This window comes from Acipenser ruthenus, unplaced genomic scaffold (assembly GCF_902713425.1).
Source record: "Acipenser ruthenus unplaced genomic scaffold, fAciRut3.2 maternal haplotype, whole genome shotgun sequence".
Lineage (NCBI taxonomy): Eukaryota > Metazoa > Chordata > Actinopteri > Acipenseriformes > Acipenseridae > Acipenser > Acipenser ruthenus.
The window spans coordinates 1,715-16,144 of NW_026707393.1; the positions used below are offsets into that span (position 1 = coordinate 1,715).

At 36.6% G+C, this 14,430-nt stretch overlaps 1 protein-coding gene across 4 annotated transcripts; it reads right to left on the reverse strand.

Moving 5' to 3' along the window:
* Positions 1–398: 398 nt before the first annotated feature.
* On the reverse strand, positions 399–14,164 carry LOC131696467 (RNA-binding protein 47-like). 4 transcript variants are annotated; one of them, XM_059018717.1, is made up of 5 exons: positions 14,058–14,164; positions 6,313–7,469; positions 4,318–4,521; positions 3,064–3,251; positions 399–2,809 (listed from the first exon to the last, which is right to left on the reverse strand). In XM_059018717.1, exons 2-5 carry the CDS (start codon positions 7,436–7,438, stop codon positions 2,573–2,575), a joined length of 1,755 nt encoding a protein of 584 aa, XP_058874700.1. In that variant the 5' UTR covers positions 7,439–7,469; positions 14,058–14,164; the 3' UTR covers positions 399–2,572. The 4 variants fall into 4 exon arrangements, with proteins under 4 accessions (XP_058874700.1, XP_058874698.1, XP_058874699.1 ...); XM_059018715.1 differs by having other exon boundaries at positions 4,318–4,524; XM_059018716.1 differs by having other exon boundaries at positions 4,318–4,524; positions 13,998–14,154.
* Between the last annotated feature and the right edge of the window lie 266 nt (positions 14,165–14,430).

The window sequence follows — 14,430 nt, forward strand, 5'->3', positions numbered from 1 at the left end:
GGGCCATCAGAAGGATTAATACAGAAACAAAGGATTCAGAAGCAGATCTGATGTAAATCTGTTGTTATTTACATCTGTACATTTTGAACCCTTGTGTTTAGTACACTTAAGTTGTGCCTTCTTTCATGCAGTAAAAAAAACACTTGTTGGTATGAATATATCACTTAGATTATAGAGCACTTACATTACATGTTCTTATCACTAAAAAGTAGTTTTAGCCTTTGTGCGGTTCTGTAGGCAGTTTTTGTCCTCCGCCACCACATTAGCAACAGTATCCCATCCACCTTGTACACCAAACTGACCCTTCCCTCATTCATCACACATTTATTGAAGCAATAAGGCAGCACAAGCGCATCATTACAATACAAGCACATCTTGAAATAAAGAAATACAGAAGGCCTGGTTTTAAAATGCTTTATTCACTACTTTTGTGGAAATAGAGATGTAATAATTCTAAAAAAAAAACTTAGAAACTTTTAAAAACATAGAATAGAAAATATAGTTAAAAGACTGTTAATCCCTAACAGTAAAGCACATTTTTGGCAATAAGGCACACTAAACTTTTTTTTTTTTTAAAACTATGCACACTTTGTTCGTTTCAGTACCTAGGAACTCACATTTCGAGTTAAACTACTACTGTTGTGTAAATGACATGGTTTCTGGAAAATGAGGACTACAGTTCCCTAACAGACATTTCTCTCTAAATTAATCTACAGTATATATTATCTAAACAGCTCAATTTTACACATTTGCACACCAACTCTATGCAAAATACAGTAATACTTTCAACCGCTATGCATTTTAATTAAATTAATTAAAAAATATATGTGACATAGAAATTGGCTTTATGGTAGCGGCCTAATTTTGTTGAGACCTGCACATTGTATTCTTTAGTGTCTGTTTGAAAAAATACAAACCAAATAATCAGCATTGCTACCATGTTGAAGGTGTAATGCTTAGTTAGATTACTTCTTCATGCTCTGCATGTTGTGGGAAATATACCCAGAAATAACAACTATAAAGAGGGAAGGCCCCATTTTAATGTACTATGTTTTCCAAAATGAAGCCTTTAAACAGGCCACAGACGTTGCAATGATAATCTTCCTACTCTGACAATACCTTCTTAACATTGAAATAAATGGTCAAATGATGTGGTAAACCACATACTATGCATTACTGACACACTAAACAATGTTTTACTCAAAATGTATTTCAGAACAGAATATATTTACATACCACATTTTTGTACACAGCCCTCAATTGATTTTAGAATTTTTGCTTCAACATGATAGAGGCTATTGGTATACAGTAGAGCTCCTTCTGACAAGAGAGTTAGTCTTGTCCAAAAAATAAAATAAAATAATAAAAAAAAACACATGTATTCCCCACCACATTATACACATCTAAAATAAAAGTAAAATAAAGCATTTGCTCGTTACTTTTAAATGACGTCCACATGAACTGAAATACCCTAAACAGATATTTACATAACCTCATAAGAAGGTATTCAGAAATTAAACATGGAGGCTGTATTCCAGCAGCATATTGTTCGAAACTTCATGAAAAAGGTCAAATATTTTTCCCTGTGCATATCAATTAGGCAAAATTTTATTTGTAGCGGACGTGAGAATGTGATTATTTTACTTTCTTTACTGACATTACAGATTTAAATAATAATAAAAAAAAACAAAGGCAAATAAAAAAAGAGATTACATGACCTACTGTATAAATGTATATATAGAACACTGAAAAAAAGTTTTTTAGCTCTGTCTGTGCTGACAAAGAGCAGGGACTGCATGGTGTACAATGTTTTTTTTTAAAGGGCACTTTCTTTTTACAGTGTAATCTCCCTTAAACCTCGTTTCATCTTACCTGCAATATAAATCGTTCATTTCAAACCTAATACTTGCCTGAACTTAGATGTGTCTGTCTTAGGCGTTTTTACATTAATATTGCATTTAGTTATACAGGATGCAATGGTACCTGTCAGTGGTGTTATATCTAAAGCATGCCAAAATTAAAAAAAATAAAAAAGCTAAGAAGGAAAAAATGGGAAAATTATGTTGTCAATTAAGTGTTATATTGCTTTGAAGACAAAATAAAAAAGTTTGTTTGAACTGTTTTTTCAGAAGATGTTGTTTTATAAAAGGCACTATATATAATAGAAACAGTAGCTGGAGTGCAGATAACTTAAAACCTTCGTACCAAAGAAATTCAAATAAAATAAAATAAAAGAAACACCTTAAAATAATAAGAATAAACTAAAAGTGACATCTTTTAAACATCCACACTTACAGCTATGGACGGAAGATATCAATACCTATCAAATAAAATGCATTTCCGTTATAACAGTATGAATACGTTAACCTTAAGTATATCCTTAAAAATATGTATCTTCTATATATTTTCTATAGGAGTTCATGCAGATGCAATATTATTCAAAAGTCTTCACTTTTATTTCCAGTTGGAAGTTTCTCTGAGTCATTATTTAAAAAAAAAAAAAAAACATTCATCGTAGGATTCTCTCTTCATAAATACTAAAATGTTCCTTCAGTGTTTCTCGTGCGAGTGTTTAGTATGTCTGGTAGACATCGTGTATAGGGACCTGAAAGGTTGGGAATGCCTGTGGTACATAGCTGGCATAGCCTCCGTAGGTAGCGGCCGCAGCAGCTGCGTTCTTTTGTAGCGCTGCGAAGGTGGCTGACGCTGCATGGCCGGCTATGGGGATGTAGCTCGTACCATAGAGACTGGCAGCAGGAATTCTTTGAACATTGTGGGCCATCGTGTACACTGGAGTAATGGGCCGACCCTATAGAGAGGAAGGAAGGAAGAGCGTTCATTGACTACTTATATAATAATCAGGTGGTGCAGGGAATGGTACAGAACATCACAAAGGCTGTTTAAGGTTGCAGTGCTCGGTTAATTGTATCTTGAAACATCATCTATGTTCTTGCAAATTTAGCATTTCAGCAAAACGCTCTGAAAATCTGCGTGATATTATTTAATATTATTGATGACTGAGTGTTTAAAATGATGGATGAAATACTAGCAGTCATGATGTACCTGAAATGGAGGGGGTGTGGACACAGCAGGGATGACCGCTGTTGCCGTAGCAGCACCTGAGGGATCATGCTGGATTGCGAGGGGATTGATTAGGTGCTCCATTGCATGCATCTTGCCATCTTCCATTAGCTTAGTGGCTGGACCCGTTGAAAACACTGAATACTGGCCGCTCAACCCAGGGATGGACACTAAAAATAGAGAGAGGGATTGTCAGAACCAACTGAGGGAAATTTGGAAATCTTAATGCACCCACATTCATAAACTTTGACATTTACAAAGCAATAAAAAAGGAAAATGTTTTACAGAAATATGCATTAACTATATATATATATATATATATATATATATATATATATATATATATAGAGAGAGAGAGAGAGAGAGAGAGAGAGAGAGAGAGAGAATTAATCAATAAATGCACACTTTCAGACTTCCCAAACTGTGCCAAGTGCCCATTAAATGCCTGTTAAACATGCAGCTATTATGAAGACTTACAAGATGGTCTTCTTGGGACAAACTTTGGGATAATGTATTGAAAGATTTTCCACTTCACCTAAACATGCTGCACTTTTTTATGCGCTAAGATGTTGGTGGGCCCAATTCAATTTCATGTGAACATTTTTTATGTGGACAGTTTTCACTGGAACTCTCCCAGGTCACTTCAAACACTACCAATAAAGTTGCTTGAAAGAGTATTGTGATTTCAGCATTAACTAGGTCATGCCTTATCACAAGTAGTGCTGGGTCTTAAAATAAGACCCAGCACTACTTGATTATAACAATAACTTTACTTAAAGGAGGTCCTAACTAATTTACTAATGACTAAAACAAAAGACTTGAGCAAATATTAACTTTTGTTATCAATATGAATGCTATATGAAGTTATAATATTAACAAACACACAGAAAGAAGTACCTGTCTTTGTTTTTAAGAACAGAGGGATGATAATATATGTTGTTTGAGATGAGGAGATAAAAACCTTCTTAATGCTTCATAAATATTACCCTGATGGGTAATAATAAGTTAATGTGAGGCTAACGTTGTGAATAATGTCATATTATAGGGCTGAACCACCAATAGAAAATCATCCCATGTATAAATAAAAAAGTAAAATGTTAGCAAGATTATAGATCAGTATGAAACAGCAAAGAGATAAACAGTAAGAACAACAACACAATAGCCAATCAAAGTTGTCAGTGCAATCAGAGATGAAGAACGGAGGTGTTAACGGTCATATATATGGCTTGCACTAACTTGTGCCAGGTTTAATGCCCACTGGGTTGACAGCAGTCAACTCCAGGCTGGGTATGAGTTCATAGGCATTTTCCTGCTGCTTGGCCTTCCCTTCGTGGTATCTGCTGTAGATGCCACGGCCTGCAGAGTATCCCCCCAGGTAAGAGCCTCTGGGACCCGGGGGCCTATTCCCAGCCGCCCCTCGCCCTCTGCCCCTTACAGTACCTGCTTGAGATACAAATGAGAGAGGAATGTGTTCAGAACTTTGTTCAGCCGGTAGGTGTATCAAAATAATTCAGATTAAAAAATGCCCCTTTCTTTATGTAGTGTAAAGCTTTCTTCTTTTTAAAGCACAGCTTCTCTAAGGCTACCTACACACACACTGCAGTTGGTGCGAGAACAAACGGCAAACGGCACTCGCTGCGGTTGTTTGTTGTACACACACATCTTTCATTACTGAAGTGAGTGACTCCCTGTTTAAAGAAACCACTGAACTCGGGCCATCATTCATGCCAATCGTGAGGTTTTGTGTGAGAACATGGAGGCTGTGTTTTTGTTTATGCTTTTGGAAGAAAGTACTGTACGTACTCGATCGAGAGCTCGTCAAGCTCAGCTATGCTCTTTTCTGCAAAACCAGCGGAGACGCCGTTTTGCTTTTTCTGCACTGCTAAATACAGCGGTGACGATCTGCAGTACCATGACGGTAGAACGAAACATTTGGGTGATCTTCAGACCAGAAGGCTGGTGGGAACGACTTGAGTGGTTTCCAAATGACTGGATTAAAAATGTATGCATGTCTAAGGAGTTGTATATGCGTCTTTGTCATTTACTGAGACGTTTCCTGGAGTGCCAAAACACACAAATGAGACGTTCGGTATCGGTGGGAAAATGAGTTGCGGTCGCACTGTGGCATTTGGGGATACGAATTGTCCCATATTGTTTTATTTAAGTTGCAAAGCCAAAAATACATTTTTTTTCTTACAACAAAATATTATACTGTACTTTGTTTAAATAAAAAATTATATTATATGTATGTACCATTTACCATTGTATGAATTTACTATTCATCAATATTACAAAATCAACTTGGCTCATCAGGCACCTATATATATATATATATATATATATATATATATATATATATATATATAATATATATATATATATATATATATATATATATATATATATATATATATATATATATATATATATATATATTAGCCATGTTTATCACACGGAAATGTCTGATAAACAATGACATCATTAGTTGCGCAGAAATCCTATGAGCACCAACTGCGGTTGTAATACACACACACAGTTAGTGCGCATTAACTAACCAAACTGAATTAATAACTCAATTTCATATAACTCAATTTCATATCAATACTTGCTCTGAAAAGGATTAACTAGTGTAGTTGTCGCTGCCCTTTGTAACCAAACTGTGTGTGTATACAAACTGTATTAAGAGTAAAAGGAGAACTCACAACCACATTTAGCCTGTGTGTGTACGTAGCCTAAGAACCATAATAGTTTAGGTATCAGAAGCAGTCTTTACGGACAACTCAGTTTTGAAGGCTAATTCATTGCTTAACCCATAGAGACATTTTTGTAGCCATCTTGTACCAGATGTTAAACGTGGCTAATTTCAGACTGTGACAATAACTGGCTGCGTTACAGTATGTAGAAAATAACTCCAGAAATTATTTTTTTTTAGCAAAGAACCTTTTACCAAATAGATACAGGATTACCCCGATAGGTAAACAGTCAAAACTGTAAGGATTACATAGATTTTAACGTTATATTATACCCAGGCCATTTACATGCACCAAATCAAGATTATGATTACAAGTCAGAAAACACTAAAGCAGAAAGCGAAGAAGTGGATTTCAACATGCCTTTGTGTGAGTAGAACTCATATATTTCTGTCTCCTAAAAGTGACAATTTTCAATTATTCATAAAAAACTATAATAGGTAGTCAGTTTTTAATGTTATGAAAAAAAATCAAGCCTAACCTTTAACAAAGTATTCTCTGTTGGGACCAATCAGTGCATTATAGGGATACCCATAATACGCCAATGTGTAGGGGTCGCATTGGTAAACATAGTTTGGCTGCGGTGTCTCTGGTGCTGGTGTTGGTGTTGCTCCTTTTGCTGCTTTCTGGTACCGCGTGTACTGCTCTTTGTCTACCGGCTTGGCTAAGGTAACCTCTATACAGGACCCTTCAAGATCAGTTCCATTCAGGTTATTCATAGCGTTAACTGCATCATCCCTGCTGGTGAAATGCACAAAGGCATAGTCTCTGATCTTTTTAACCCGCTCCACACAGCCTGGGTTGAACTGGCTAAAGATCTTCCTGATGGTCTCTTCTGGTGTTTCTATCATCAGGTTGCGGACGTAGAGGATCTTGACAGTTTCCATGACATCTTCGTCCACATCAATCTCAGGTTCAGCCCAGTCCACTGCAATCTGGTGCCCCCAGAGCTGGATCCTGCCAGGCATCAGCTTCCTCCTGGCCATGGCAGCGGCCCGATGGCTCTCGTACTCCACGAAAGCAAAGCCCCGGTTTTTCATTTTGTCAGCGGCACTGGCGTAAACAATAACGTCCAACACACCTTCTGTCACTTTAGAGATCTCTTCCAGGATCTCCTCGCGTTTTTTCATCTTGGGAATGCCTCCGATAAAGAGTCTGCAGTTGTCCACACTGCAGCAGACCCCGAGCAGCCGGCCTGGGCGGATCTCATAGTTGTTGAGCTCTCTGACTGCTCGCTTGGCCTCATGCTTCTTCGTGTACATGACAAAGGCATATCCCCGGTTCTTCCCGTCAAAGTCCATCATCAATCTCATTTCGTAGATGCGCCCCACAGTCTCAAACGCAGGGACCAGCTCATCCTCATATACATCTCGAGGGATCTTCCCCACAAAGATCTCACAACCACGAGGCGGTGAGGGGCCTTCCCAGCCTGGTGGTGGGCCGTACTTGCGCTGCCCGTTCTCTTGGATCATCCCGTATCCTGATTGATCCATCAGGGCCAGCAGTGCGGTCTCGTTGGGGGCTCCAGCCACTCCTTCTGGGACTTTGGATGCTGACATGTTGGAGGAACTGTTGCTCATAATGGCAATGGAATCTTCAGCTGTCATTATGTCAAAACCATTCAATTCGTGCTTAGACCTAAAGAATGAAAGACCAAAAAGAAAAGCAGGACAGTTTAGATAACTGCAACTCCTGGTCATAGCAGATTAATATTAATAAAAACAATTACCTTGGGAGTTTCAGCTGTTGAGTAAGTAAAATTTAAAGAATACTTATTAAAACAAGAGGATTGATTTAAATGAGTCATGTAGATACCTATCTAGGAGGGTAGTTAAAATGTGTTAACCTTCCATACTCATTTATAAACAGTATCTTAAACCCTAACATGAATTCTTCACAAACTTGCTTGCCATCATTATTCTTTCTCTTGGATTTCCCCATGGAAATGTACAGAACTACTCAACCACAAATGCATTACATATTTAATTTAACATGGACATAATTTATATTATCAGCTTTTATATTCTTTCTTATCTACCTTCTATTACAATACAGGGTTGTGTGTCTAACTAATTCCCATTCATTTTTAATATGCATGGTAACAAAACATTACAAAATAACACCAGGGAAGCTTTATTTCAATGATCCAGATTATACGTTTTAAACCTTAGCACGAGAACAAGTTTTAAAGCTGGCAAATCTCTGAAACCATGTGACTGCCACTACATGGCATATACAATCAGAAGCCTAATCCTAAACAAAACACAAGTATATTCAGTTAAATACTTTACTGTTGTTCTTTATGAAGAAACTCAACGTCACTTTGCAGTCTAACCCATGCTTTACCCATTATTATTCCTTTCAGTCCTTTATTCATTGAAATAGATACATAGAGGAGTGTATTGTTATGCTATTCATGTGTTTTTTTTAAATTATTTACCATATATCAATGCTTACTTATACTTTGCTTTCACTCAATGTGCAAGACTTTTACCGTGGTACCCTACAGTACAGCTTTACACTGTCACCTGCTTCCTGAAGATAACTGTCAATGAACAACTTCCAGAAAGTCTAAATGACTGCTGCACCACTGGGACCATGTATTGATGTGGAGGAGCAGGGCAAGATTTATCTTAAGTATAATAACATGTGACTCATATTGTGTGAAATCGGTGTGTGGAATGCTTTCCTGGAAACTAAATGAAATACCCTTGCAAAAAAACAAAGTAGCAAGAGTACACAATGGCTACAAAAGAATATTCATACGGAAAAACAGTGTTACAAAAATGTTCCTCAAAACACTAGATATGAAAGCATGTGATAGACTGCACTCCACTGCCTCATATTGTGCAATAAAGTCTTGCGGTTCAATGTCAAATAAGGAAGCTGGTTTATTTTGCAGAGTGTACAGTACTGTGTAACCAGGAAACAGTTCATATGTGTCAGAACATGAGATGATTTAATTTAGGTTATGTATTCCTAGTACAGTACAATAATTTAAAAATGGTTACCAGTAACTGTAACTTGATTCAGTCCCGCGTTTGGTGTTTCCCCTGAACAAAGGTTGGAATTGTATTCTTGTATTATTTTTGATAAAATTAAGTTTAGTTTTCACAGTCTAAAGGGCAGGAATGTACAAGGAAGCTGGAGTCAACCAACATGTTTGTTTATACTTTTATGTGTACTGTAAGCTGAATAATCTCTTTGTAAACATGATGAAGAACATTCCTAAGTTGCTACATGTGGTGGTTTGAGTGCTGCTGGAACTGTATATTGTTGAGTAGGATAAATATCAGGTCGAACTCCCAGGTTTCTGCAATGAAGCTTCATTTATTCAATGGCAGGAATTAAATGTTATTACCATTACAGTGCTCACACATCTATCATACGCCATGTTTAATCTCTCACTCTTACGTGAAATTTGTGGGAAAAAAACGACACATCCAGCATGGAGTGGCTAAGCATCAGAATGCTAATAAAGTAAACAAATATTTTAATTATATTGGACATTTTTATGACTGTTGCAATGTACAATAAATCAGGAAGAGCAGAAAAACATTTCACACGTTTGAATTTGAATTTAAATTTTTAACTTTTTCATTTAAAGAGTTCCGGACACTGCATTGCCAGTTTATATGAACAAAGGCCTAATGCAAGCCTAGCACATAGGCTGTTGTAGCATGATCTAAAAACAACTGTTGGGTGAGCCAATTGGAACATATTTCAATCTCCTCTCTTTGTAGAAATAACTCAAGGATTACCAGTTGTTAAAATTCACACTCTCTAATGGATTTTTAAGCACACATCGCTTAGCCAGTGTATCTGTGACCATTGTTTGTGCTGCAGCAGTATGTATAGTTCTTATACATTTAAATATTAAGACAGTAACGATAATGTTTCAAGTCCCTTTTATATTATCACTCTAGCTATTCCCTGCATTAGGGCAAAGTCCAACAGAAATACTGGACCAAATGTGCTTGCATTTATATAACTTTATAGACACTAGAATATATTTACTAAATTTACTTTTAAGTTTTCCACTTTTAGGGTGTGTCATCTGATTTTATTCTAAGATAGGCTGCAATTAGTAATCACGAACAGCAGAACAGTCATCCTCAGAAAAGATGAACAAATGCCAGGATGATGTTCCTTTTTAATGTATGATCTTTTAAAGGGGGTGACACACACACAAGATAAAAATGTATGGGCTACTGTATGGATTTTTTCCCCCTGAAAATAAATGTGCTGCCTTAATTTTCAACTACAATTGTCATAGTGTAAAACACAGCTACTGTATATGTCAATTCAGTGTTGTGAATGAAGAGGAAGGATGCCTAGTCCAAAAACTCTGGTTCATAGTTCACCTGTTCTGATCTACTGTATAGTGGCATGGCTTACACATTCATACATTATTCTGAACACTCATACACTCACAGGATGCACTGTGATTAAGTGATGACTTCAAAAGGTGGAGTAAAAAAAACAAAAAGGCTTTTGTGCCAAAAAACACTCGAAAATAAATAAGCAAATAAATAACACCTAGGAACTTTAATTGTATTAATACTTGTACTGTGATTCTTGAAATGTATTTTTGTTTACGACTGTAAGTCGCCCTGGATAAGGGTGTCTGCTAAGAAATAAATAAATAATAATAATAATAATAATAATAATAATAATAATAATAATAATAATAATAATAATAAACGTTAGACAGCTAACAACTGAAAATAAAAAGTACCAATATAAAAGAAAAAGAAAAAGAAGACATCTTGGATAAGGAAATTAACCAATCACGTTACAGATTTGACAACATTCCAGTTCATCCTGTGTACTGATGTCATCCCGTGTATATCACACAATTGAATCATGCCAGTAGAGAAGACTTTCTCTTCTTTGAAAAATGTAGTAAACAGGGGTGTCATTTGCTATAGGGCGGGGCGGGAGGGGGAGCGGGGGGCAGTTATTTGATTGATAGCTCATCGTTGTCCAGTGATTTTATTGACAACACAGAATTACATTGCATTATATTACTTACTATAATAATATCATATTATTGACATTATGATGAGACAATAGGAAATGTCGGATATGTTCATCACAGTAGGTGGAAAATGGAAGAAATTAAACACAGCGAGACAACAAGGAGTCACTTGCCGAATAAACTATTAATATTGCTTATGCTTGCTCTAAAGAAAAGGTACCATAGATTTGAAAACGAGATTTATGCTGAGATGTGTAGGGCTGTGCTGTGTGTTTTCAGGTTTAGGCTCATGTGTAGGGCTGTGCTGTGTGTTTTCAGATTTAGGCTCATGTGTAGGGCTGTGCTGTGCATTTTCAGATTTAGGCTAAAATGTGTAGGGCTGTGCTGTGTGTTTTCAGATTTAGGCTCATGTGTAGGGCTGTGCTGTGTGTTTTCAGATTTAGGCTAAGATGTGTAGGGCTGTGCTGTGCATTTTCAGATTTAGGCTGAGATGTGTAGGGCTGTGCTGTGTGTTTTTAGATTTAGGCTCATGTGTAGGGCTGTGCTGTGTGTTTTTAGATTTAGGCTGAGATGTGTAGGGCTGTGCTGTGTGTTTTTAGATTTAGGCTCATGTGTAGGGCTGTGCTGTGTGTTTTTAGATTTAGGCTGAGATGTGTAGGGCTGTGCTGTGTTGTGCGTTTTCAGGTTTGCATAGCTGCTCTATAAACTCATCGTTGTCTTTTTCACAGTGGAGCGGCAGAAAATAATATTTAAGGTGGTAAACTACAGTATTAGATACATTCTGGTAGGCAATGTTATACATGAAAATCAATGGAATTCATTACTTTTTTTTCAAGTTTGTTATAAAAACACTTGCATTGCACATTTTTTATAATTCATTTTAAGAATGAGGACAATGTTGACAAAACGCAGCACACTATCTCGTTGTAAACTAGCCTAATTACTGCCGTTTTTTCTCATTCATGATGCTATTTGGGACAGAGAATGTTCAATGTTAACACAACTTTGTCCCCCCTCCAGCACCCCCCACCCAGCACCCCCCAAATTTTTCTGAAATGACGCCCCTGGTATTAAAGCAGCAAAGTCTGCCACCTAATTGACACCACTAACCATGCACACAGTTTAAAATCTCTAGTTACCATGTAGAGTTGTGTACATTTTTTAAAAAGATCAGGTTCTATCATATCCACAGTTAAATGTCAATTACAGATTACTACAATCTGAAAATGTGAATGCACTGAAATGCATTTAATTATGCAGTTACAATTTTAAAAGACATAAAGCTTAATAAATTAGACTTGCTACACAAATTATTATCAAATTATTATCAAACCTTTTTTTTCTTAAATATGGAGGCTGGCTACAGGTCATATGAAAATGACACTTCATCAGATAATGATTAGCTTCACCTGTCTTAGAAAATAGCTTTGTGACTTTAAAAAAAAGAGACTAATTTCCACATAATATACCAGAGACATATACTGAATAACATAACCTTAAATTTTCTTTTGTAAATGCAAAAACTACACAGGACTACCAATTGTTTATTCATAGCAAGCTTTAAAAGTCTAACACCCTTTTGTCTCTGTTTACCTTCATATGACCTTTATAAATGTGCACCTTGCACCGAGGAAACCATGAGGCAACAGTTAGTTACTCATTAACTGCAGGTACCACCATCTGACTTGAACAAATCACAGCCCTTAAATGCCATGGCTTTGCCAATACTAAGACAAAAGACATGTGAATTTCTGTCATATCGGCAGAATAGGGCAGCAAAGTGACCAATTTGCTTCAACCTATGCTCCTCAATGCTTTCTGAGACCTTTGCACAGCTGAATTGGTGGGTTGAGAAATCTACATTTACTGCTGGGTAAGGAACAGCCAACACCACTGACCTCCCTGCAGAGTTAGTCATTTAATGATAAAAAAGTGATTTACAAGGGTATGCAGAGGACACAGTTATCCCACATTATTAATTTACAGTTACAATATCTGTAAATCATTCCACAATATTAGTTTACAGTTACAGTATATGTAAGGTTCTAGATATAACTTTAACCAATAATAACTGGGATTAATTTCCCAGATGTAGAACTGAAGATGAACAAAGCATAAATACAACGTATAAACTGCCCCCAATCTACACAAGAACTGTAAGTACTTTGACACATTAAAACTAGTTTAAGACAGAGCAAATCTGATGCAAATTGATACACAGCAGTTCAATTTATTTTTATTAAAGTCATGTTTATTACCTCGTTTGGATAACTTACTAAGCTAACATCTTGGAAACTTAACAATAGTAACCTGACTAAATACTATGCAGTGATGCAAAATCACATATTACAACAGTGAAGCAACATACAGACTCAAGTCTGCACCTCTGCGCTCAAAAGACTCAAAACTGCTTTTCAGCACTCAGCTTTTTTAGTAACCCTAACACAACCTAAGTAAAGAAAGGCAACCGTTTCCACCTGTTGGATTTATCAATGTCTTTAGTGGTTCACCTGTGTTACTCCACCTTTAAACAACATCTAATTTTATTCAAAGTGCTCTCTAATTTGTGCTAAGTAAACCTAATGCTGGCAATAAGGGCTTGTAGTGCCTATACTGAATGCATCTGGGAAGTACTTGTACTGTTTCACGTCTGTTTTCAAATTTCAGTTTAATCTAGTTTAGCAATATCCATTTTCTTACAAGTATGAGTTAGTACACTTTGGCCAAAATGGTCAAATTGAGCTTCAAGCCTTTAAAAAAAAAAAGAAATGGGGACCTGACCCGTTTTTCCGTGAGACATTAAGCACAGAATCTTCACTTGATGTTGCCAGGCCTCAATCCTTGATTACACATTAACTTCGCAAACCCAGCAGACTCTGTTGAACTAGTACCTGAAGATAGTTATCTAGACCGAAACATCTAAGCGGTGTTCAGTTACAGACATCTGTGCGTACATAAGAAAATCTTTCTTTTACCTTCCTTTTCACAAAGAACTTTAGAACCTAACATGGAACCACAATTCAACAATTGTTTTTTGATGTTTGAAAACTCTCAACATGTATTTGCCCTGAAAAATGCTAAGCGAACAACATACAGAGTTTAGAGCATTTCATGCTGTGTATCTAGTAATAATATAGCAATTATTAACAATACCTCAAAGTAATGAGAGAACATCAGAAACTTACAAAATGTACAGGTCAAATGTTTTCGCCAGATCAGCTTTTTAGTAAGAACTCCCACTGTACCTTCAGCAAGAAGTCCTCAGAAATGATTGTGACAGCCTCACATTGACACCTTTCCCAAACAGCAAACTTTTTCTTCCTCATCACAAGAACAGTAAAACTCTATTATACTTCACATATGCTTCTTCATTGGTCAGGAGTATATGGTCACTGTATTTCAAGGCAAGCCATTTGCTGGGAGAACCTGGGAGAGACATGGTGGTGGGTGGAGTCAGCCAGGAGGGGGATGTTAAACTACCTGCTGCAAAAATCTATGACCGCTTAGATCATTACAGGTAACCCAAGTGTAACTAATGGATTTTCAGAAGGCAGAATCAAAAAACCAAGGCGAGCTGGCATGACTTTTTTTTTATTTAACAGAAATGTTTCATTCAGA

What these genes read in the sequence shown, in the direction of transcription:
- LOC131696467 (XM_059018715.1), bottom strand. Translation starts at nt 7,438, where the DNA reads ATGACAGCTGAAGATTCCATTGCCATTATGAGCAACAGTTCCTCCAAC. An exon ending in GGGCATTAAACCTGGCACAA is followed by an intron (nt 3,252 to 4,317) that starts GTTAGTGCAAGC and finishes CTCTATTTTTAG; the next exon opens with TGTCCATCCCTGGGTTGAGC. An exon ending in CCACACCCCCTCCATTTCAG is followed by an intron (nt 2,810 to 3,063) that starts GTACATCATGAC and finishes TCCTCTCTATAG; the next exon opens with GGTCGGCCCATTACTCCAGT.